This window comes from Protopterus annectens, chromosome 8.part0 (assembly GCF_019279795.1).
Source record: "Protopterus annectens isolate FY-2018-M chromosome 8.part0, PAN1.0, whole genome shotgun sequence".
Classification (NCBI taxonomy): domain Eukaryota; kingdom Metazoa; phylum Chordata; order Ceratodontiformes; family Protopteridae; genus Protopterus; species Protopterus annectens.
In genome coordinates, this window is record NC_056741.1 from 1,778,412,083 (window position 1) to 1,778,439,582 (window position 27,500).

The window sequence follows — 27,500 nt, forward strand, 5'->3', positions numbered from 1 at the left end:
ATGCTACTACGATGCCATCTACTCATGTGGGTCTGAAAGGTTTCTGCTCAGACTGTCTGCCAGGAAGTTTTGCTTCCCTGGTAGAAACTGAGCTTGAAGGTCCAGATTGCAAGCTAGAGCTGTGTTCCATTGATCCATGGCTAGTCTGCAAAGGGGGTAGGAATGAGATCCCCCTTGCTTGTTTATGTACCACATAACTGTGGTGTTGTCTGTCTGTATCAGTAGTTGTCCTGGTTGTAGAAGATTCCTGAAGGCCAATAGAGCTTTCTGAACGGCTAACATTTCCTTTAAATTGATATGCAGGTGCTACTGATCCTTTGTCCAAAGGCCCTGCAGACAGTTGCCCTGAAAATGGGCTCCCCATGCATAATACGAGGCATCCGTGGTTAGTATCTGAGTGGCTGGAGGCAGACAGAAGGGTTTTCCTTTGTTTAGAGTACATGCCTTGGACCACCAAAGGAATTCCTTTTGAAGACAAGGCAGAACAGAGATCAGTATGTCTAAACTGTGGCAATGCTGCGACCATACGCTTTTTAGGTACCACTGTATTTTCCTCATACGCAGTCTCGCATATGGTATGAGAAGGATGCAGGAGGCCATGTAACCCAAAGCCTGCAGGAATCTCCTTGCAGATAGCTGAGTTAAAGTTGCCAAGGTTTTGAAAGTTGAAGCCAGCTGTAACTATGTTTTTCGTGTGTCAGAAATGCCATCTGGGTTGTTGTGTTTAGAGAAGCGCCCAGAAAAATTATCTGTTGTGAGGGTGTCAAATTTGACTTTTTTATGTTTACAGTGAATCCCAGGAATTTGAGAAGATTCTGAACAAACTGTAGATGCTGGAGTAAGACCTCCTTGCTGTCTGCCTGAATAAGACAGTCGTCCAGATAAGGGTAAATTTGAATTCCCTTGAGTCTACAATAAGCTACTACTGGAGCCAGGCATTTGGTGAAGACCCTGGGTGCAGTAGACAATCCAAAGGGCAGCGCAGAGAATTGAAAGTGCCTCAATCCGGCCTTGAACCTGAGATATTTTCTGCATTCCTGCCTGATGGGAATGTGTAAATATGCCTCCTTTAAATCCAAAGTTACCATCCATGCATTTTTGGTCAGCATTAGAAGTAGCTGCTGTAGAGTTAGCATCTTGAATTTTGGTATCTCTAGAAAGGTGTTCAAGGCTGATAGATCCAGAATGGGTCTCCATGAATTTTGCTTCCTGGGGACTAGAAAAACTCTTGAGTAAAAGCCTTGCCCCATCTCTGAAAGTGGAACTGGTTCTATGGCTTTCATAGCCAAAAGAGCTTCCACCTGGTTTAAGGCCTCTGTCCATTGATGTTTTGGAAGATCTGGCCATCCGCTTGGCCTTGGTAGGGTATGAAAATGGAATTTGTAACCTCTTGAAACCACATCCAGAACCTACTTGTCTTGGTTTATATGAGTCCAATTTAGTTGAAAAAGAGAAAGTTTTCCTCCGAGAGGGGCTTCCATGCAAGAAGTTCCTGCAGCCCAAGAGAGGGAGTCACTGAGTCTGTTTCCTATGAGCTTGCGACCTGTCCTTTCCTCCCCTAGGGGTGGAAGCAGTCCACTGTCTTGGTCTATAAGAGGCTTGTGTTTGAGGCCTTCCTCGTGAGCGTCTGTATCTACCCCTCTGAGGCCTGTCTGAAGTGGGAAAGGACCAATTTTTTTGTAGGCCAATTCCTACTAAATCTGGGTGGCTGTACTTGTAAGAAATCTTTAACTGTTTGCATGGATTTTGCCTTGTCCTCCATCTTTTTAATCACCTCTTCAGCTTTAGATCCAAACAAAACATTATGCTGAACAGGAGCATCCAATAATTTAACTTTTACCTGATCTTGCAAATTTTGTTCCTTTAACCATGCATGCCTTCTAATTACTGTGCCCGAGGCAGCAGCCCTACAAGAAGCCTCCAAGGCATCAAATCCATAGTGTAAACCATGCTTCCCAACTTGTTCAGTGGCATGCATTAAGTCATGTAATTCCTTATCATCTGCACAAGTGGAAATGGAAGTAAGCTTTTGTTTTAAAACAGACAGGAGAAATTGCTGGTATTTCAGCATATGAAACTGACAGTTTAAAGCCCTAATAGATAAAGTAGCAGAAGTGTACACTTTTTTGTCCCATCTTTCTAAAGATCTGGAATCCTTCTCAGTGGGAATGGGTTTTTTAGCAGAAGCGGCCTTAACTCCCTTAGGACCCTGAGAAATAGATTCAGGGTCAGCAGTAGGGTTCTTGTATAAAAACTGGTGGGAATCAGGAACCCTGTAATATCTGTCAGGCTTAACAGGAGCTGGAGGAAAAGAGTCAGGGGTTAAGTTAGCCTCCGAAAAAGCATCATCCACAATATCCAAAATAGGAAGAATAGCCAGGGGTCTATGTTGGGGAAGAAGAAGAAAATCCCTTAGTCTTTTCTTAGATTCTGAATACTCCTGTCCTTCCCAGTGGAAATGTTCCCTCATTTCATGCAAAGTTTCCCCAAAAGAGAAATCCTCAGGGGGAGAAGCTGAGGGTATGGACTCCTCAGCATCATAATCCTCATAAGGAGGGAAAGAATATTCCTGGTCAGAAGAAGAAACTGAAGAAACAGAAGCCTGATCAGAGGAATCATAATAAACTTCCTGCCTTGGCCCTTTATCTGGAGGGGGACGTGAACCCCTGATCATAGTAAGTAAGTCCTCTGCCATCTTAAGTAACTGTTTCTGTGACTTGGGAGCCGGATCAGAAGAGGCCTGTGTTGCAGTCTTTGATTTAGTAGGAGTCTTTGCCTTTGTCTTTGCCTTTATAAGAAGCTGAGTAGGCCTGAAACCCCCTTCGGAAGCCGGTACCTGCACAGCGGCTCCGGACCCATCCGAAGGAGCATTGTCCGAAGGTCCTGCAACAGAAATATTCAAAGGCCTAGTTGGCTCCTCGTGGGAGTCTGTTTCGGCCATCGGTTCCAAAATGGCCGACGACAGGGGCTGCAAAAGCGCCTCACTGATGACGGCTGAACCTGAAGCTGGCTCTGCTTGAACAATATCATCAGATTTGGACTTCGGAGGCCTGTCTTTGTCCTTGCGTCATTTGTGAACTCCGGTAGCCGGAACCGTATCAGACAACATTTTGTAATTAAATCGCCTACCTAAGTAATGAAATGCAAAATCATACCTTCGTTTAATTGTACGTTGATTGAATCTAGCACAAAACCGACAACTAGCTATGTCGTGGTCAGGGCCTAAGCAAGGAATTACACTAAGAATGAAAATCCTTATGAGGTATTTGCTTCCCACATGAAATACAATTATTAACTTTTTCTGACATCGGACTGGAGCAAGAAAAAAGTTTCCCCAATGGGGTACTTAGCTTTGAGTAGGAGAAGAAAATCTTCGGACTGAAGTTTGTTCAGAAAAGATTGCCAGGAGACAGCTGACCGGCACTTGCGAACTGCTATCACCGCACGGCAAGAAAGACTGGAGAACATGGCGTCGGCTGTCAGCTTTGTACTCCTGGCACTCTGACGTCAGGGAGCATGGCTTAACAGCCGACGCCGGACCCAGACTTTGGGATTCTGGCCGACCGAGGACTGCCTGCCGGCAGGGAAGAACCCTACAGTCATGACTGCAACAGTGAAACACGATGAACATCTGTCTGTAATCTGCTTGCATCCCACACTGGATATAGTTCAAAATGATGGCACAAAGAGAAACAGTGCAGTTTTCTACTGACATTACCATGTCTGGATGCAAAAAAAAAAATAATATTCTGTTCTTAGATCACTAACATTCCCACAATTACGAAATGTAGGATATTATGCATCAGGTAAATGACTTAATGTGGAAAACATTTTACAGCCTTCCAAACACAAGACAATCATTTTGTGATTGTTTACATTTCTTAAATCAGAAAATAAAGCCAGTTCCTTATTTAATGTAGTTTTTTACTCCAAAATATATATTTTTTATAATTTTACAGTGTTAAACATGCAATTAAAAATTGTGGCACATCCTGAGGTGCAGACAGTTTCCTTAATATGATGACCACCAATGATACAGAGAGAAAATGCTGCCAAAGGGAAAATCTATGCTTTTCATTCTGTATATCATCACAGTTCATTTTATTGACTTGGGATAATCAGTAAAAGCTAACCGCTGCCCTTTGTTATACAAATTTAAAATCTTGCAGCACAAATTCAAGAAGCAGAATTAATTGCTCTGCCTGCAATACAAAATAATAACAAAGAATATCCTGGATTCATGAATACGGCTACTTCAGGCCTGATAAGATAAGAAGCCCTATACAACACTGTATTTCAAACAAAGTGCACAATGGAAAGCAAACCAAATTCACATTCAGATCTGATTTAGCATTACAAATTCTGCTGAAAATTCCCTATTTCAGTCCTCAATACACAAAATACACCTTTAGAATATTGCTGTAGTTACTTCTCACTTCTGTACTGATTATTAGGAGGAATTCCTTTTCCCAAGTGTTGTCCAACACTCAGGCCATAGTGTTCATTAGTGTTAGATTTTTGGACTTCTTTCTTCAGCTGAAACCCACCCTTGGCACTCATGTCAAACATAGCAGTTGGAACAAAATGGATTGGATCCTCCTGTGAAATATTCTCAAGACGTGCTTTCCAAAGCTCAATCATCTTTGTCCGAGCCTTATTTGATGAACCTTCAGGGCTCCAGAATATCTGTGGTGATAAGACTTGAAATCCACAAAAGTGAAGGATGCCATTCTGTATAAAACAAACAAAGACATCTAAAATTGGAAGTAATTACTGAATTCACCCACTGGAAATATCCCCTTCTATAATACACCATTTATTGACATACATACATCAATTCTGTAAAATGATGCATTTCACCACACAAAATGAGGCAATCAGATTCTTTGCTAAACACTATCCATACCACTAGGGACAATATTACTGAAGCCAGAAGACAGAAATAGCTTTTGTGAATTAACACACTATTCAAACATGGGTCTGTCTACATTTTGCAACACTATGAATGATATGTACATCTTGAGGAATCAATAAGAAGACCATTATCTCATGCCATTTAAACAAAGTCTGACTACCATAAAAGGAGGACATCATAAAAACCATATTATAGTAGTGTCAAAGACTAATGCATCAACTGCAGTTGAGAATAAAGCATTCACAGTAGTAAACCGAGGAATATAAGTTTCACATCAGCTACATCAGTTTCAGATCGGGGTGTTGTAAGGCTACATGTATTTTTGGGGCACAATCCATACATTTGTTATAATGATTCGGATACAGCAATACATCTTGTGTGCAAACAATGCAAAATGGCAAAGAATCTAATGAAAAAGTGCAGTTACTATACACATCTAAACCATGACAGGCTTGTAAATGCTAATATCACACTTGTGTCTAATAATCCTTTATGTTCAATCCTAGCTGGGTATCTTAGCCACATTTATTTAGAGCTTGGGAAGTCACAAGCTATGGACATAACAAGAGGGTGAAGTTAGCCATGCTACAGATCTGGCTGATTTGGATGGGTAACAAGTAAACTGGTGAACGTAGACACGAAACAAAAAACAAAGAAATGTTGTAGTTCCAAAACAGCCACGGCAGTCAAAGTATAAAAATCCTGAACGTAAGTTTATTTCAACAAACACAAACATTTTCGTTACTGTTATGAACAGTAACTTCATCACAGAAACCAACAGGAAAATTGGATAGCACCAAATTTAAACTGCAGTTAGCATAATCGCATTACCAGAACGCCTCATGAATATTAACAAGTATGTTTAAACATTATGTTGCCTATCAATGACAAATGTTAAAGAAGGCAAGACAAAAACCAGTTAACAGTGATTAAAAACACAAGAATGTTACTGGTACTAGTTTGTAAACATAAATTGTCCTACTAAATACTAAACTACAGTTAAACAAAAAATACTAAAAATACTAAAACCCTTTAGCAATAATTAAAACTAGCAATGTGATGCTAAGAGCTGCAAGAATGTGCTCACTTGATGAGGCTTTTTTATGTAGAATGCCACTTACTACGAGAAATGTTTATTAATCCAAGCTATCCTTCATCACTTATTGACGACTTGTTCCAGGAAGTAGAATTTAAACGTAAAAGTGGAATGTATTCTCCCCTTTTATCTCATAGTGACACATCACTTTTACCTCTTGATGTACGCTACTCAGCTGTAAATAATAAAGATTTGACTATTTTTGACCAACAGAGTGCAGATTACATCAAACCAGTTAGACGATATAATATCAGTTTTGTCACCACTTTTAACAAAGATTTTGAACAGATTAGATTCATTCTGTTCAAAACTTGGCACCTTATCAAAGGCAATCAACAGTTGGTCAGTTGGTAGATAAATTCGGTCCCTTCCCTACTATTGTTTATAAGAAAGGGACTAATCTTAAAATGATATTGGAAAAGAATAATTATTCTGCTTCTACCAGAATTAAGGGTACATTTACTTGTGGCACATGTAAGTGGTGCAGATATATAAAACCTGCAAACTCCTTTGTTGTGAATAATAGAAAAATTTTCATTAACCACAAACTTAACTGTGAGTCTAGGTTTATTGTTTATTTAGCTACCTGTGATTGCTGCTCAGTATATTACGTGGGTAAAACTGACCGGAAGCTACATGAGAGGCTATATGAGCATATTTATGCCATAAGGAAAAAAAAGAATGACAACGCTTTAGTGAAACATATAGATGCTAATCTAGGTCACAGTTTTCATTTTCAAGCTATCGACCAAATCCCCCCTGATATTAGGGGTGGTCCCTCTTCATTGTTGTTAGAGGTTCGAGAACTAGAGTGGCAACTCACTTTAGACGCTTTTACTTTCCCTGGCCTTAATGAAAACTGTAACATACCTTGTCTTTTAAAATTGAAGAGTTTCTTGAGGTAACCCATCTGACACTATATGAGTAGTATAATTAGTTCTTGTTTCCCTGTTTACTTTTATGTTGCAAGTCATTTCGTCAATTGGCCGTTTATATGTTTTACAAGAATTTTTCATTTCTGATGGCATATGTTAGTTCTGATGAATATGTATATATTTCATATACTGTATATTTATAGGTAGCTTATATCCCCATACTTATACCTATAGGGACTTGAATATATATATTTATACAGATGTTTCATATTTTTATATATCAACAATTTATTTATTTTTATAGTTAAAGTATTTGAACTAGAACTACTGTCATTACTTACCTGAGATAGAACTGTTTTTTTATTTGAAATGATCTGAATTTTTGATGTTGACTTTTATATACATATTTTTTATTTTACTTTGCAATCTAATTAATGTTACTACTTAGTATTATAATAAGATTTTTATTTTGATGTTAGCATCACATTGCTAGTTTTAATTATTGCTAAATGGTTTTAGTATTTTTAGTTTAACTGTAGTTTAGTATTTAGTAGGACAATTTATGTTTACAAACTAGTACCAGTAACATTCTTGTGTTTTTAATCACTGTTAACTGTTTTTTGTCTTGCCATCTTTAACATTTGTCATTGATAGGCAACATAATGTTTAAACATACTTGTTAATATTCATGAGGCGTTCTGGTAATGCGATTACGCTAACTACAGTTTAAATTTGGCACTATCCAATTTTCCTGTTGGTTTCTCTGATGAAGTTACTGTTCACAACAGTAACGAAAATGTTTGTGTTTGCTGAAATAAACTTACATTCAGGATTTTTATACTTTGACTGCCGTGGCTGTTTTGGCACTACAACATTTCTTTGGTTTTTGATTTGGATGGGTATTCATTTTATTGTTAGAAGGAAATTTTTCGGATTGTGAAACTAGCAGTATGCTTAATATGTAGTGGATTTAAACGAGATGGAATTTGGCACTGGTAAAATTGATAGATACTAAAACATTTTCATACCAGTTAATACTGGAGTAAGTTTGGGGCTATCCTTTCAGTCATCTAGATTAAGGAAGATAGTGAGTCACACTGCTTAACAGACATGGAAATTTACTCCAGAGGTCTGGTTAATGCTGGGTTATAAACGTGTCCCTCCCACTGTTTTATTTATGTCTGGGAGGATTTAGGTCTCCAATTCTACATTGTTAGAGATAATGGACTCACAAACATTCACAGATCCATGTATTTTTAGATATTAGAAGGTTATTGAGTCTTATGACCCTTTATACTTTGCTAGAACCCTCCCTCAAACTGCAGCTCCAGAATGGCCACACCAGTCAATCCTGCAGTAAATTTGTGATAACCCATCCAGTCATCTAATTTTTTTTGAAAGATGTTAGTGAGTCGCACTGTTTAACACATATGGGAGGTGATACTGGTTCTGTAGTACATAAACTTGTCCACTGTATTTTATTTATCTGCTGGTAAAGTTTTAGATCCTAGATTCTGGTACTTGTGGAGATATTGAACTTACAGAGATGCACTACTGTTAGAACCCAGGTTCTCCTGTACCTCCTACCTCCTGTAAGAGTCTCTCACAAGTCTATAGATGCTGAATAAAGAGACAGAGCTTCCAGCCAGTCTTGATAACTCTTGGACATCAGACCTGAGATTTCTGGTTAAGAACTCTTGGGGTGTTTGCAATTGTTTGATATGTTTACTGGGACATATCCTAAAGGAGGGCATTGTACTCAGTAATTGGTCTGATCAGCACTGAACAAAGAGGTCACCACTCTGGCATAAACACTGAGGATATTCCTTTGGCAATTAACTATGATAAAATCTTGGCAGACAATTGTGGGAGTAAAGGATTCAGATATTTCAGGGCTTTAGATGGAAGCCTAGAGGGTGAAATTGGCACTGACTTTGTTTACAAGGATACTGGCAATGTCTGTTTGGTCAGCACAGAAGACGTCATTATGAATAAGTTCAGAGCAATATAGGGTATTGCTTTTTAGTAGATGAAGAAAGATTTATAATTATTTTGGGCTTCACAGGACTGCCAAAGTTCATAGGTTCTTTAAATAGACCCTGATGGTGAACATCAGTTTAAGAACTTTTGATATTAATCCTCAAAAGAGGGGGTTGTGGACCTAATAAATAATCGAGTTTCTTCTTTTGTTGAATAGTTTATTTGTGGTGGCGAATCAAAAGAGTGGTTTGGTTTTGATTTGTTTTTTGTGATACATGTTGCTGGTAGGGACTGCTACCTCTATTCATTTTTCTAAAATAGTAGCTAAATTAGCTACCAACAGTGCACACTGAACTCACCACTGCCAAGCCTTAAAACAGCTAAACTGACTAGAGCTAACAACCACATAACATACTCTCACGTAATTATGGCATACAAACTGATATTATCATTAAAAATTTCCTGCCCTCACAAGGGACCTCCGTTCTGGTGATAAATTTCTACTAAGAACTACTGAAACAAATAATTCATCGGGGAACTCACTACACTCCTGTTACACCTACAAACTCATGAACACTATTTCAACACCAGTAAAAATGACAAACTCTCAAGCTATTAAAAAAAAAATCTCAAACAACACCTCACCCACTCCTGGAAATGCTCATGTTCATTACCAGGTTGAGACCTGCAGCGAAAGCACAATTTTTTTATTGCTTTTCGCTAGCATTTTGCCCTCCTCTAGTTTGAGCATTACAACCCTAACATTCCCTCCTTCACCTCAATCAACATGCCCCTTTTCACCCCCTCTTCAATAATCCTTCTCATTTTTCTCTTTTTCTAACTGCCCCCTTATCCATTACTCAACTCCTTTCATGCATCTACTGTATACCCTATATAAAACCAATCCTATACCTGCTCTCTCAGTCATGCGTTATTACCACTATCCTCCTATACACTACTAATATAGAACTAACCCTATACCTGCTCTCTCAGTCATGTGCTATTACCATTATCCCCTATACACTACTCATATAGAACTAACCCTATACCCTGCTCTCTCAGTTATGTGCTATTTCCATTATCCCCCTGTACACTTTTAATACAAAACTAATCCTATACCTGCTCTCTGTCATGCGTTATTACCACTATCTCCTATACACTGCTAAGATAGAACTAACCCTATACCTGCTCTCTCAGTCATGTGTTATTAACACTATCTCCTATACACTACTAAGATAGAACTAACCCTATACCCTGCTCTCTCAGTCATGTGCTATTACCATTATCCCCTATACACTACTAATACAAAACTAATCCTATACATGCTCTCTCAGTCATGTGTTATTACCACTATCTCCTATACACTACTAAGATAGAACTAACCCTATACCCTGCTCTCTCAGTCATGCGTTATTACCACTATCTCCTATACACTACTAAGATAGAACTAACCCTATACCCTGCTCTCTCAGTCATGCGTTATTACCACTATCTCCTATACACTACTAAGATAGAACTAACCCTATACCCTGCTCTCTCAGTCATGCGTTATTACCACTATCTCCTATACACTACTAATATAGAACTAACCCTATACCCTGCTCTCTCAGTTATGTGCTATTTCCATTATCCCCTATACACTACTAATACAAAACTAATCCTATACCTGCTCTCTCAGTCATGCGTTATTACCACTATCTCCTATACACTACTAATATAGAACTAACCCTATACCCTGCTCTCTCAGTCATGTGCTATTACCATTATCCCCTATACACTACTAATATAGAACTAACCCTATACCCTGCTCTCTCAGTCATGTGCTATTACCATTATCCCCTATACACTACTAATATAGAACTAACCCTATACCCTGCTCTCTCAGTTATGTGCTATTACCACTATCCTCCTATACACTACTAATACAAAACTAATCCTATACCTGCTCTCTCAGTCATGCGTTATTACCACTATCTCCTATACACTACTAATATAGAACTAACCCTATACCCTGCTCTCTCAGTCATGTGCTATTATCATTATCCCTTATACACTACTAATATAGAACTAACCCTATGCCCTGCTCTCTCAGTCATGTGCTATTACCACTATCCTCCTATACACTACTAATATAGAACTAACCCTATACCCTGCTCTCTCAGTCATGTGCTATTACCATTATCTCCTATACACTACTAATATATAACTAATCCTATACCCTGCTCTCTCAGGCATGTGCTATTACCACTATCCCCTATACACTACTAATATAGAACTAACCCTATACCCTGCTCTCTCAGTCATGTGCTATTATCATTATCCCTTATACACTACTAATAAAGAACTAACCCTATACCCTGCTCTCTCAGTCATGTGCTATTACCACTATCCTCCCATACACTACTAATATAGAACTAACCCTATACCCTGCTCTCTCAGTCATGTGCTATTACCATTATCCCCTATACACTACTCATATGGAACTAACCCTATACCCTGGGCTCTCAGTCATGTGCTATTACCACTATCCTCCTATACACTACTAATACAAAACTAATCCTATACCTGCTCTCTCAGTCATGCGTTATTATCACTATCTCCTATACACTACTAATATAGAACTAACCCTATACCCTGCTCTCTCAGTCATGTGCTATTACCATTATCCCCTATACACTACTAATACAAAACTAATCCTATACATGCTCTCTCAGTCATGTGTTATTACCACTATCTTCTATACACTACTAAGATAGAACTAACCCTATACCCTGCTCTCTCAGTCATGTGCTATTACCATTATCCCCTATACACTACTAATATAGAACTAACCCTATACCCTGCTCTCTTAGTTATGTGCTATTACCACTATCCTCCTATACACTACTAATACAAAACTAATCCTATACCTGCTCTCTCAGTCATGCGTTATTACCACTATCTCCTACACACTACTAATATAGAACTAACCCTATACCCTGCTCTCTCAGGCATGTGCTATTACCACTATCCCCTATACACTACTAATACAGAACTAATCCTATACCTGATCTCTCAGTCATGTACTATTACCACTATCCCCTATACACTACTAATATAGAACTAATCCTATACCTGATCTCTCAGTCATGTACTATTACCACTATCTCCTATACACTACTAATATATAACTAATCCTATACCCTGCTCTCTCAGGCATGTGCTATTACCACTATCCCCTATACACTACTAATATAGAACTAATCCTGTACCTGCTCTCTCAGCCACGTGCTATTTCCATTATCCCCCTATACTACTACAGCTGGAAGTGTATAGACTTGTAATTGGTAATGTAGATACTTCACTGCATGTACCTGTTTTGTAATTATATTTGTTTTATCAAGAGAAATGTAAATGTTCCTCTGAGAAGTGCCTGAAATTTACTATAAATGTACTGTGATGCAGCTTTTCTCCCTGGGCCTCCACTGAACATGGGTTATGCCAATTGCACTTTCCCAGTCAACAAAGACAAATAAATAAAGTGGGTGTAGAATTCCTTAATGAAGCTTCTGCTGTATCATGGTTGTGAGGTTCAGTCATAAGTTAACAACTCTAATATTTCATTAAAGAGTGGGTAGAGGCTGACACACTTGTAAACCTTAACTGCAAATGGGGTTTGCTGTATGGACTTTTTTGAGTTTAAAGAAAGTCAAGTTTGTGGTCAGACCAAAATGGAGAATGAGATACTGCAGCAGTCATACAAGAAGCGGCCATATTTCTAATAATCAGGGAAAGAATGCCATGCCCTCTAATACGTTTATTTACTAGCTGCTCAAAGGAATCATTCCAAAAAACATAACCCTAACTATTGCTACTGTACATCACCCCCCCAATCCCCCAGAAAGCTTTACAAATCTTATCCAAACCCTGTTAACTTAGACCCATACAAAGAAACAACTTAGGAGACCTAATCACCACATTCTAGGAAATGGTACATGACTTTAACTTTTTTTTTGAACTTGCTCTATGCTATCTAATTAAGTAGCCATACAGGCAAAATGTAGCAACCAGCAAGACATCATCTATACTAACCAGCCTTCACAGGTAACCGCCATAATAAGTAATGTGCGCTCTACAAACCTAAGTGACCACTCTACTACATCCTTTACACATACAGCTAAGAAATCTCTATCCTATGCCCTAATCAAAGCAATGTAATGACAATAGACACATTCTATAAAGATGCCCTGCACTCTAGAACAATATCCCTAAAGATCTAACTGGGGAACTGACTATTATTTCAATGACATATAAAGGACAGCTAAATGCCCCACTAAACATGTCACTGCATAATGTTTCATGGTACTGTATTTCAAAATATATAGTACTGAGAGTGGGTGTGTCTGTGGGGTATTAACCAAACAAGTAAATATGCAACGAAAGTGCTACACAGCTTAATGGTGCATTCAAGAAGGCACATGTCTGGGCAGTAAAATTAGTATGAAAAGGTATTGTGTTTCTGAACAGAATGTGTCAAATTTCATGTACTTCTTCGCATCCTAATACATATACACAAACACCCTCTCTCACAGATGCATACATATAGAAATACAAGTGCGCGTGCACACACACACACACACACACACACACACACACACACACACACACATACACACACACACAAGCATGCAGCCAAAAATCTCTGCCTGAAGCAATCACAAACATGCACACACACACACACACACACACACACACACCTGAATGACTTCAGGTTTTAGTTATGCTTTCCCCTCTTTTTTGTTTTAATTTGCTTAACACTTTAGGGAAAACAACAAACATAAAATTGACAAATGTAATCCCTTCCTACCAGATGGACAAAAATGCATGTTCATGTTGCTGTGTCTGTGAATATTACTACACTCATAAATGTTATCTTCAATGACTAAGGTTATAAAAGTGCCATACCTGTAAGGGCCACAGCATAACATTAATGTCACCATTGATTCCCTGGGGGCTGTACATAGTGGAACTGCCTCCAGTTGTTAATGAAAGCAAAGCCTTCTTGTTCTAGAAAGAAAAAGCAAACATTTAGACTGTAACGGCATTTAGAGGCACATGATTCTGCAACATCTACGTCTTGGAAAACAATTTCCATCATTGTGTCATTTGCGGGACAATGTCCTACACTTGTGAGGGCTGACCAAACAGATTAGATGCTACTCAATACTTTACAGATGTCTTCACACAACAAAATAATGCTTCCCAGTTAGACAAAGTTATGCTCTCTGCAATGGCAGAGTTGTGTACCTTGTGTCACTATAAAGATCAAAGCACTTCTTTCCATTTTCTATATCCTCTGAATGCTCCCAGTCTGATGACAGATATATTGCAAAATGCTTCTTTACATTTAAATATCTTTTCTTTAAAGCTGGTTGCTGACAGCCATGGAAAGAACACACAAAATGTACTCAAAGAATTAAAAAGTTCTTAAACTGAAACATAGCAGCTGGAACTGTAGTTAAAGTCATATAATATTCTTAGACTTGAAAGACTACACAGTTTCATATAAAAAGATGCTCATGAAACCAAATTAGTGATACGCAAACTGAATGTCTGAAAATGTAAAAAGAAAACAGGTAGTGAGTAAAGACGGTGTCCCGGGTCGCGTGATACATGAACTCCAAGAAGAACTAAACCCGCACATAAGACTGCTGTTTAATCTTAGCCTTACTACAGGATATGTACCCATAGAATGGCGTACAGCAACAGTGGTCCCACTCCACAAAGGAGGTGCCTCTACGGACCCTGGAAATTACCGCCCCATAAGCTTGACGAGCCTGGTCTGCAAAGCTATGGAGAGAATCATTATGGAACTCATAAACAAAGACATTGGGGACCTACAGACACTGGATCCTACCCAATTCGGCTTTGTCGAGGGCAGATCCTGCCTCTTGAGCCTGGTCAACTTCTTTGAAACAGTCACTAAGGCCATTGATGAGGGTAAGGCAGCCTACCTTGACCTTGCAAAAGCCTTCGACACAATACCCCACTCAGGCATCATAGACAAGCTCACCAGCTTAAATGTAAACCCCTATGTCATAAGATAGGTTGCAAACTGGCTCAAGGACAGAACCCACAAGGTCAGAATTGCTGGAGCCATGTCAGACTCTAAACCAGTCACAAGTGGTGTCCCACAGGGCTCGGTCCTAGGACCTCTCTTGTTCGGCATTTCTTTTTCTGAGGTGCAAGCTAACATAGGAGGATTACGGCTGACCAAGTTCGCAGATGACTGCAAACTGGGCGCCATAATTGATTCTCCAGCGGACACAAGCATCCTTCAAAAAGGTGTCATAGAATCGGATAACTGGTGCCAGAGCCATGGCCTTAAACTAAACGCCAAAAAATGTATAGTCATACCCTTTGGGAAGAACAAAGTACCTACAAATTACCACATAGGTGGTAATCCATTAAGTATGGAAGAAGTAATCAGGGACCTAGGGACCCAAGTTGACAGTAACCTCTCATTTGACACTCACATTGCCAAAGTGGTTAGAAAGACCTTCTATATTGCCCACCTTACCATGAAAGGATTCATATCTAGATCAAGAGAGGTCATTGTGCCCCTTTACTCCTCCCTTATCAGGCCCATAATTGAGTACAATGCCCCATTTGGGATGTACCTTACCCGACACCTGCAGCAGTTAGAAAGACCCCAAAAGTACCTCACCAAGGGGATCAATGGTCTCAAACATATGCCATATGCTGCCCGGCTAAAGAAACTCCAGCTCTAGTCAGTCGCATAGCGCCTACTCAGAGGCAATCTATGCCTGACGTACAAGGCCATGTCCAATCCGGAATTAATGGACATGCTCCACCTCAGAAAATCCAAATCCACCAGAGCCACGAGAGAGAGTGATTTGAACCTCAACACAGAAATAAATAGGACGTGCTGGAGGGACAGATTCATAACCCAGAGGCTCCCCTCACTTTGGAACAGGGTCCCAGTCCATGTTAGGCAGAGCCCCTCACTGACTCTCTTCAAGAGAAATCTTGACGAGTGGATGGGAGATCGTAGGTTTACCTCAGGGGTCATCTCTGTGTCACTGCTAGACAGAGGCGCAGTAAACTAAACCCTAAATGGGCACACTATCCTCATTCCAAGGGGTGGCGAAAGCCAAACACACTCTGGCTAGGCTTATAAATGCCCTAGGGCAGATAACCTAGTATGAATGACTGCATATATGCATGCTATCACACTGACTGCTCACTCAAAAAGGCACTCTTGCTTGCACGTGCTCAATTCTGGAATGCTTGTTAAAGGTACATCACACACTCTGATCTACATTCTCCCTCTCTACTGAGCTATCTCATATAAACAATGACATTTCAATAAAGAAAATGACATGCAACCTGATCTCGTAACATAATAGTTAGGACTGGGTTTAGTGACAGGGACAGTCACTAGGGAATGTTCTGTTTGGGAACTCTCAGGGGTTGCTAATGGAATGTCCTCTGAAACAGGAACATTGGACAAGTCACTGAGAACTAGAGTCTTTGTCATAGGCAAGATGCTGTAACACTGGTTTGGACACTGGTGATAAGTGCTTCTGATTTTACCTGAATTCCAATCCTTGTGATTCCACAATGTACAGACTCAGCTCTTGACACAAACTTTTCATGACTCCAATCCAATCAAAACCTTCTGATGTCTGAATCCTCACTATCTCCCCTTTTTATAACGGATTGAATGGTTTGCTGGTTTTACCACAGTAAGACTTCTGGGACAAATGTTTCTTCAACAGTTGGGCTTTTATTGCTTTGCTGTTTTTAGCACATGGAACCAATAAATTACTGCTAATTGGTAATGTGTCTCTGGTTTGTCTTGACAACTCTCTGGGCTGGTGAACTAAGATGATTACTACAAGGAATGTTTCTGAGATTTAACAAGTTTAGAAAAACATCAATATTGTCATGCCTGGATTTCTCTAACAGCTGTTTTGCACTTTGAACTGCATGTTCATCCAAGCCTTTTGACTGAGGACATTTAGGACTACTCATAATATGAATAAAGTCCCACTTCTGCAAATTTCTTGAACTGCTGACTGTGCACAATTGTCAGCAATAACTATGTGGCCTACCGTGGACAGAAAAATCTCTCCAAGTTTGTAAAGACAGTACTGGAAGTTAAGGTTGGGAAGTAGGTCAATCTCAAATTAATCTGAATAAGAGTCTAACACCACTAAATAATTCTGAATATTCCACTCAAAGATATCTGTGGTTACTATCATAGCCTAGTAAACACTTATGAACCGAATGACCACAAGGGCCTTTTTAAGCCTAGCCATGCATCCCAAATCTCGGACAAGTTCGGATACCCTTGTTAAGTGTAAGCAGAGGGTTGGGAAATTAACCATTAACAGGTTATCTGTGTCCATTTGAGACATAGGTGCCAAACCAGGCATGCATTTCCAGTTTCCCATCCAATTGTCCAAGTTGCACTTGAAATGGATTAGAGAGGAACTCTGCTTCACATTGATAGAGAGGATGTTCCATAGATGATGTAGTCTCTCGGATACATACTGATCTCTCCAGCAGGACCTATTTATATCACAAGCAAGGTTTAAGTCTTTAGAATGGGTAATTCTGGTGCTGTTTGCTTTGTGTATATGTAGGAGGTCCATCAGAGTGGGGTCTGACAATGCCCTGTATGCTAGGCATAGATCTCCCCTCAAAAGCCTGTAGAAGACAGAATACAGGGATAGGGCCTTGAGGCAGTCTGCACAGGATATCTTACTAACACCCTGTATTCATTTAGTGAAGAACATCGGTGGACATTCCATTTGTTGAATATGCCTGGTTAGGTACACACCAAAGGGGGCATTGTACTCAATGACAGGTCTGATAAATACCAAATACAGTGGAACAATGACTTCCCTGGATGTAGATGCCAACTCTAAGGGGTGTGTTGTCAATATGATAGTTACCCGGGATGGAGGACTTCCCAAAGACTACTACTGTGCATTTCTTGGCATTTAGTTTTAGTCTATGGCTTTGACACCAGTTGTTTGTCTGTCTTGGTCTTAGATACAGCATTAAGGGCCTGTTCCCTAGTGATAATAGGGTGAGTTATATCTGATGATATTTCCTGAGGGAAGGTTGAACCTCTGTGGACATTCCATTTGTTGGATATGCCTGGTTAGGTACATACCAAAGGGGGCATTGTACTCAATGACAGGTCTGATAAATACCAAATACAGTGATACAATGACTTCCCTGGACTTAGATGCCATACCTTTGTTTATAAGTTGTTTAATATAGAATGATTTCCTCACCACTTGATGGGCACAGGTTACCATGGATGGAGGACTTCCCAAAGAATACTATTGTGCATTTCTTGGCATTTAGTTTTAGTCTATGGGTCTGACACCAGTTGTTTGTCTTTGTCAGCCCCTCCTGGACAACATTTGTGTCAGTATGGCATTCAATGACAGCACCTAATTTGCAATCATCTGCAAATTTAGTCAGCCAGAGACCACTAATATTGGCCTTAACTTCTGAGAAGTAAATGCCAAAAAGGAGTGGTCCAAGGACTGATCCCTGAGGGACTCCATTTGTGACTGGCCTCTTTCTAGAGGTGGACTCCCCAGTTCTAATTTCCTGGGTCCTGTCTTTGAGCCAGGTATCTACCCACCACATGACATACGGATTTGTACCAAACCTCTTGAGTTTGTCAACAATGCCTGAGTGGGATATTGTGTCAAATGCCTTGGCCGGGTAAGGGGGGGGCAGTGTGAACAATCTTCCCTCATCCATTGCTTTAGTGACAGTCACAAAGAAGTCCACTAGGATGAGTAGGCATTATCTGCCCTTGACGAAACCAAACTGGGCTGGGTCAAGTGTCTGGAGGTTTACTATCTCTCTACTGATAATCTCCATGATAATTCTTTCCATGGCTTTGCATATAAGACTAGTGAGACTTCTGGGTCTGTAGTTGGCCCACCTTTGTGCCAAAAGATAATTGTTGCCTTTCTCAATTCATGAGGCATGAAACCTGTTTGGAGGCTACAGTTAATAAGTAATTCCAGAGGCCCTGATAGGTCATGTTATTTAGAAGGCATCTTGCGATACTGTTTGGGCCCACTGATGCAGTGTTCTTGGTCTTAGATACAGCATTAAGGGCCTAATCCCTAGTGATAATAGGGTGAGTTATATTTGATGATATTTCCTGAGGGAAGGTTGAGGTGGAGAGAGGGGGGTAAAGTTGGAGCTAATTTAATAGCCAGGAGGTTTGCTATGGGTTCTGGCTCAGTATAGGTGGCTCCATTTACAATGAGCTCTGCACACAATTGTGTATTGCCTTTGAGGGTGCGGACATAGCTAAAGAATGCTTTGTGGTTGTCCTTGGTCTGGGAGGCCAAGCTTACCTCAAATTTGGCTTTGGTTGATTTTAATGGTCCTCTGAGTTGTTTGTTTACTTTGGTGAGAGTGCTTTTATCCAGCTGGGTGCTGCACCTTCTAATTTTTGCCATAATTTTCTTCCTCCTGTTATACAGCCTATTGATTTTGTGATTCCACCAGAGTGGCTTGTTTTTTGAGTTAGTTCTGTACTTCTTCCTAGTGGGTACAGCTGCCTCTACACAGCTATTAACATGCTTGTGCAGGAATTCTGTGAACAGTTCTGAATAGGCAGCGGTGTTCTCAGGCTTCATGGGGGCTTGAAATTTTGCTAGGTTCTCACTTAATAGCAGGAGGTTGGCCAGGGGATAGTTCTTGAATATTCCTGGTTTAGCTAGGGTTCCAGGTTTTATTTTTACTTCAAAGACCATTTTATGGTCTGACCTTACCAGGGAAGGCATTACAGTAGGGGGTGTGCAGCACTCTCCCATATTAGTGAGGACCAGATCTAGTATGGTTGCACCCACGGTTGGTGTATTGACTATCTGGTCCACGGAGTTTGTGTTTACAAAATCCAGCAATCTCTGTGCATGTATGTTTCGTGTCTTATAGGATTCATAGTTAATAGTTGGGTAATTAAAGTCACCCATGAATATGGTATTGGGTTGGATGGTTAGTGTTTCTAATAAGTTTAAATACATGGTATGGGTTTCCTGGGTTATAGAGGGGGGACCTAAAGCTTGCAAGGAAGTGATATTGGATTATGCCTATGGTGATCTGAACATGGAGCAGCTCAAGCTCAAGTCTTGTTTGACCAGCCTTGAAGTGTATTTATCTTTAATGTAATTAGAGACACCTCCACCTTTAGTCCTTGCCTGTGAAGTAGCTAGCCTAAATGTGTGGAAGGCATAACAGAGCACTGTTGGCGTGCTCTCCACGGCTTTAAACCACATCTCAGTGACCGCACATATATCAGCATTCTCTAGGGGAAACAGACCTTCTAGGAAGTGGAGCTTTTTTGTTTAGACTCCTAACATTGAGCAGTAATACCTTTGGATTTTCTTGGTTTTGATTTGCTATGTCAGAAGAACTTTCAGTTTGGCATTGCCTAAAAAGGCAATATGGGGGAAGACAGCGTTTTAGCTAATATTTTAAAGCCTAGAGGGGAGAGGTGCAGACCATCCATTGCAAAGCACCATGGTCTGTTGACCATCTCCTTACATGCTGACAAATATTGCACCCCCTTAGAATGACACCAGAAACTAAGCCAATTAAAGTCAATCATCTTTTATTCATATTGTGGCACCATCCTTGGTGAAGGTAAAATGCTGCTCAATGCTAGGTTCATACCAGCCTGAGACACATATTCCGACAGCTCCATGATGGTATGTCTCAGGTCATTATTCCCACATGGACTATGACCGAGTCATATTGGTAACTGCGGTCCAATGACCTGCATGTCTGTGTAATATGGGGGATCCTAGCCCCTGATAAGCAACTGACCATTACTTTCCCCTTACTCAGCCGGGTGAGAGGGACAGTGTGCCTCACTATGGAGTCTCCAATGATTAGTTTGTTGGGTCGTGTAGTGGCTTGCCTTATGGGCTTAGAGGTAGAGGCTCCATGAGATGTAGCTCTATGTGTTGATGTGAGTGTTGTTTTGAAAGAGTGCATTTGGGGCTGCTGAGGGTATTTGTTATATGTGCTTCGTCTAGGAGATCTTTGTTATTTAGGAAGGTTACAATTAAGTGCCTCCGCATATCAGGGTCGATATATCTGCTTTGAACTGTGCGTGATGGGTGTAGCGTGTGTACTACTAACAACCTTATTGACATTAGGAGTACTTTTATGTGACAGCTTTGCCTCCAGTGACATTGCGTAACTACATCTCTCACACACCATATCAGTTTGTTTGAGAATTAACCGGTTGTCAGTAAACATTTCTACATTGCCTCAGGATAACCATATCCACCAAGCCAGTAATGCAGACAGTAGGAAAGTTCATATTCATGGCAACCGACCCTTTTTTATTGATTAGAGAGTTGGAGTGAGAATATCAATCACTGTCAGAAGTATCCAGTTTGCAACTATGGGGACAGTGCTTGTCACTGTAAACTAGTAGGTATTGGAGAAATGTGTACAACTAGGTACTGGAGAAATTTCAGTTGTGTTTTATAGGAAAAATGCCACTCGGGGTGCTCAAGTCTATAAAGAGTGCTGCCAAACACTTGATGGGAAACCAATATGTAGACCCTGAAAATTTAAGGCTGAAGTATTTAGGTGGATATTCTGAAGTTATAAACAAATTAAGACGTACTTATTGAAAACAAAGAATTAGCTTGTCAAGAATGACAAAAAAGATGGTAGTCGCATGAATGGCTACTGCCTGGCTACTACTAATGCTGGTCTTACCACAACTTCACTCTGTTGGGATACAATGCTCCTTTGCTTCTTTTCTCACCAGAAGCAAAATGTTACCACCAATCCCAAGATGAGAAGCAGGCCACAGCCTGTTTAGTGATCCACAGTCTTGTCCCAGGTGATACAAGGGTCTGTAGACTTGTAGCATTTTCCTGGTAGATGCCTTGAATAGCAACCAGACCAATCGGGAACGTTAAGCACAGACTCACTCACTTTCCCAACCAGACTCACTCACTTTCCCAACCAGACTCACTCACTTTCCCAACCAGAAACAGTCAGGAATCAATGCACTCTGCTCGTTCTCTCACCAGGACTAGAATATAAGCACAGTTTCCAAGCTTTCACTTATAAAGCAGTTATTAGGATTTCTGGTGATCAGCAGTCTCCAGGAAATAATGTCCCTGTACTGTCTCACCAGGAGAAAACAGAAGCACTAATTCCAAGATGGCTACTGAGAGGCAGAATTTGGGCTCTCCCATAACTGGTGGTCTTGCAATAGATGTTTAAAGGTAAGATGAAAAAATGGTTTATCCTAAATACTGCATGATACACTAAGCAGTTAGATATGAACGTGGGTAACTTAAGTTTTAGATGTCTAAGTGGAGAGCCACTGTTTTTAAAAGAGCAAGATAGACTGAAAGGGAATGGGCACTTTTGTATTTTGGTACTATGGAATAGAGTGGGATGGCCAATAAATTTAAATAGCTGAAGGAGAGTGATTTCAAAAAATGATGGTTTTGTGCTTACTCACACCAGCCAGTGAAGGAGATATATGGTCAAATTAACAAAGGGGCAGGCTACTAGAAAGACAGTGGTGTTTAACAACACAAGAATAACAGGGTTTGAGGGTGGGAAAAATTCTGTCTGACTGAGACACAGCTGTAGTCTCTTTTCAAGTTTTAATATGCAATTAAAAGCAGAATACAAGAAAATCACAGTGTAAAGAAAACAAAATCACAGTATACAAAACAGAAAACAGCAATAAAAAGTACAAGAAATCAAAAGCAAATTAACCTTCCCCTCACAGCAAGCTATGGCAGAGTCTGGGTGAGCTTTTCCAGCAAAGTCAAAGATTTTCACTTGAGGGGGAGCCTGCTAGATATACTTAATGAAGGGGAGAGAAGCACAGCTATACTATTTCAGAGAATAAAGGGGGGGGGGGGTCTAGTGACTTTCATGGCTGCCTTAGTGGTACTCCTTTCTGGAGGATTTCATACTGCTACAGCCCCGCAATAAGGCTGTTCAGAAATCTGGCTTAATTGAAGTGGTTCTTTTTGTAGATGTGGCTTTCTACTATTACATATTGAACAAGATGAAAGTACTTTCTCAATATCTCTTTGACGCAGAAGGCCAAAAGTCTAGACCTCTCGCCCTTCTTTTGGTAGAATCAGTTCCTGGGTAGCCATGATGCAAAATCTGAATGTACTCGTACTCTTGTTGTAAGGACTTTGGAGCAAATCACGTTAGGACCTTTCATGATGATACCATTATCTAACAAAATATCATCTCTGTATGGAAAATACCGCTGCACTTCTATTGGTAAACAAGACTGCTATGATAGCCATCCTTGACTGATAAAGTGGTTAAGCTTCTGGAGACTGGATCTGCAGCTGAGTGAGTTCTGAGATCAAGATGTGTGGAAGAAAAATTTCTGACTTCCATGAACTCAAAATCAAGCTGCTCATTGTTATGCTGTTCTGTGTTTTTTTTTTTCTGGGCGATCTGGATAAGGTATCAGCAAGACAAAGAAGTTTGCCTTTCACGTAGACACGATTAAAATTGGACTTCTGCAATTTGAGCATCATGCACTGCAATCTAGCAGGAGTTGTACACATAGGCTCTCTCAAAATAGTGAATAAAGGTTGGTGATCAGTTTCGATCTGGATAGGTCGATCATAAATATAATCATGAAACTTCAAACATGCCAATATAATCGCTAAATGCTCTTTCTCAATCTGGACATATTGCATCTCAGTTTGGGTAAGAGTTCTTGATGCATAGGCTACTGGTCTACTCCCTTGAAGAGTAACTGCACCTAGAACAAACTTAGAAGAATCACAGGAAGTTACTGGTTTGTGAACATCATAGCAGCTGAGAGTTGGTGGGTTAGCAATTTTCTTTTTCAGGGTGTTAAATACTATTTGGTGCTGTTCTGACCAAGACCAAATTATCTCTTTGCATGTCAGCTCTCTTAGCTGGGCTGAAAGTTGGCTTAAATCTGGAATGAACTTGCCTAGACAGTTGACCATGCCAAGAAAATATTGTACGGCTTAAACATTATCTGTAGCTGGTATCTCAAGAATTGCTGTTTGCTTACAAGGATCTGATTGTAAGCCTGAACTGGTAAACAAGTGACCAACATAAGCAACTTCTCATACTCTAATTTGTATTTCTGAGGATCCAGCTTAAGATTCACTTCACATGCTCTTTCCGGAACTTTCTTGAGGTTTCTGTCAAGTTCAACTTCACCATTGCCTCCTATCAGAATATCATCTAATAGCACATGGATAGCCCGAAAAAATGTGCCCCATTGCATGCTAAAAGACTTCACTAGCAGAAATCTGTATCTTCCAAATGGCGTACCCAATGAAGATTTTCAGTCAAGTAGAATTTGCAAAAATGAGCTCTTTGCATCTAAGACAGAATCAACAGTAGCATTTGGCATGAGGGCAGCAACCTCTTCAACTGTGCACATTGGATGAGGAGGTCTTTTTAATGCTTTGTTCAAATCTCTTCGATCAATACATACTCAGACATCATCTGAGCTTTTCTTATGAGCTACTAACATGGAGGATACCCAATCAGTTGGTTCTTCTACTGGACAAATTACTCCTAGGTGCACCATTTTGTCTAGCTAGACTTTCACTCTGTTCTGCATAGCTACTGGAACTTTCTTTGGTGGTCTGATAATGGAGCTGACCTCTGGGTCTAATTTCACGGAGTACACAACTGGTAGTTTGCCTAGTTTGTCTTCAAAAAATATCAGCATACTCAGAAAAAAACAGTCTGGGTGAAATTTGAGCTGTTGTCGTGCAGGCATACATGGTGGACTTCTTTAGTAAATGAAAGCAATCCCATTTTCAAACGGTCTCTGAGGCCTAATAATGACTGCACATGTCTCTTAGCTATTTAAAACTGCAAGTCATAGCTGTTCCCAACTAAGTAACATGAAAACACTACTGAGTCTTCAGTTTGAATCTCTTCACCACCAAAAGCAACAATATTTACACACTTTGTCAAATCAAGATGTTCTGCAGCTTTTACTCTAGCAAATGTTTCTGCTGACATAACATTGCACTTTGAACCAGTATCTACTTTATGCTATACGGGACTCCCACTTAATCCAAGCAGTACAAAAGATCTCATTCTTTGCCCACAAATCTACTCCATTGACTGTTTCACCAACCACAGACATCATCAACATAAAAAGTAGGGTTGCAACTTTCTAAATGATCAACTTGCCTCTTGGAATGCCATCTTTAAATAAAAGAATGTGCCTTATTATGATTTAAAAAACCTTTAGAAATGATTCCACTTATTGCAAGAATGACACTGCTGACCAAAAGCTAAGCACTTTTTTCATTTGGGATCATGATTTCCACCACAATTACAACAGATGGCTATGAGGTTTGCTATGGGTTTAGCTGACTCACTTCTGTGCGTTGTTGTGTGCACCTTAGGCCTTACTGAAGTAGCTCTGGGTTTTACTGAAGTGGCTCTGCACTTAGGCCTGTATCTTAACCTCGTGCTGCATGCTATCTATATGAGTTGTGGAAGATACTGGAAGGCTTGCTTTCTCATTTGTAAGTATACTTGTGTGCCTTTCTGTAAGCTCGTATATCTGACAAATCTTGATGGCCTTATTCAACGTCATGTCACTGTCTTGAAGCAAAATCCTTCTCACTGTGTCATTATTAATACCACACACAAGCCTGACATATCAACTCATCTCTCAAATCACCAAATCTGCACTTTTTAGCCTTATTTCTCAAGATAGTTTTATAAGCTGCAGACGTTTCACCAGGCTTTTGATCCCTTGTGTAAAATAAGTGCCTTTCCATTGTAATATTAATTTGGGGGTTACACATCCCTCTAAATTTACGTGTAAGCACTCAAGGTCTTCCCATGTTACAGCCGGTACTGCAATATGGCGGTCTTCCCCCTCCCCCTGCAAATACAGCAGGTACATACACAAATGAACTCTCTCTTTCAATGGCCTCTGAACCAGCTAAAGTAAGCAGAATAAATACCTTTGTACATGTGCCTTTGTCAGAAAAAGCAGCCTTTGTGAAAATATTGTATTCCTGCTTAAACACACACTAATTCTCTGCAATACTGTTATCAAACACAAGCGGTGTGGGGGTCTGCAAAATCCTTCTTCTGTGCCCTCAGATTATACTAAAACACAATGCAATCTTGGCCCTTGTAATTATATATGAACATGCATGCACACCAGGTACTTGTAATAACATTCAAATGCACAATAAACTCTTTGAAAGACTGTACTCTGCAAAATTTTCTTTGAAATGGCTGTACTTTGCGAAATAACTGCACTGTAATTCTGCACACACTTGCAAACACTTTGCACACTTCGGATACTTCGAATAGCTTTAGTTAATGCAAAAAGGTAGTATATAGTGAAAAAATACGGTTGCTTTCCCTTTCTTGTACATTTTATGTGATTCGGTTATTGTTTCAAATGTTTTCATAAATATTTTGAATATTTTATTTTATTGTCGCAGCGTCAGACATTTCATTTAATAAGAAATTTATTTTGAGCATTCTGATTGCTTTGTGAGTTTTAGAACCTGGAATTTGTTTCGGACCTCTTTTGCAAGTAGTTTGAGCAATAGGGATGATCCACTCCCCTATATTCCTCCAACTTTAATCAGCTACCTCATGGCTGTGACTCTGGATCCCATTATGACGTGTCATTCATCTTATGTGCAGTAAGAAGATGAAGAGGCTTGGGTGTTTGTTTAAGTAGTTTATTGCATACAAACATCAGGATGCATGGCAGGAACACTGAACTTAAATGAACTGTCTAACCGACAGACTACATACATGCATGGCTGCTCACTCAAAATGGCACTCTTGCTTGCACATGTTCAGTACTTATATGCAAGTGCCCATTCACAGGAATGCTTTTTAAAGCTACATCACACACTCTAATCCACACTGCCCATTTCTTTGCTGTTATTCAACTGGCCACTCTCTTTTTATGGAAACCAGGCTGCTGGTACATTGGCATGGTGAATATTAGGCTATAGCTCTAATATGACAGACCACAAGATCAGGCACAGAATAACAAAAGCAGACTCAAACTAGAGTAATCAGAGTATCTATTAATGTTTATGTATTAGTTTCAACACTTTGTTCTATACCTACACAGTTTGTTCCATATCTATATATATTTTTATATATATTTTAAAATTGTACTATGTTCTACAGCTGTTTTACATCTATGTTTTATTCTCGTCTTACATCCCAACTGGACTAATAATTATATTTAAATGCTAAGTTTTTAAACTGTATAATGCAAGTAATACTTGATGTGGAGCTTCTCTCCCAGGGCCTCCACTGAAAACAGACCTGTGTCCAGCCGGACTCTCCCGGTCAACAAATGTAAATAAATAAATAAATATACAATGAGTTACATATCACAATCTGTCCCATGTCTATTAATGCAAGAGCACTCCTGTTAAGAGTCTGCAAACTGCAAAAGGCTTCAGATGTTAACCTCGGAGCTGAGTTGACTACCAATATAAATAATGTATTTTTTGCAAATGTCCCATTACTTTTCATGATACCTTACTGAGATTACCTAAAGAGTGGAAGT

At 39.8% G+C, this 27,500-nt stretch overlaps 1 protein-coding gene across 2 annotated transcripts in view; it reads right to left on the reverse strand.

The window, feature by feature from the left end:
- Positions 1-3,907: 3,907 nt before the first annotated feature.
- The window catches only part of LOC122809634 (NAD(P)H dehydrogenase [quinone] 1-like), a 143,598-nt gene continuing 120,005 nt past the window's right edge, over positions 3,908-27,500 (reverse strand). Inside the window, exons 5-6 of one of the 2 annotated variants that reach the window (XM_044081270.1) lie at positions 13,811-13,912; positions 3,908-4,731 (exon numbers count right to left, since the gene is read on the reverse strand). In XM_044081270.1, the coding sequence (XP_043937205.1) occupies positions 4,426-4,731; positions 13,811-13,912 (408 nt within the window). In that variant the 3' untranslated portion in view covers positions 3,908-4,425. The remainder of the gene's footprint in view (positions 4,732-13,810; positions 13,913-27,500) is intronic. The other variant, XM_044081271.1, reaches the window with a different exon arrangement.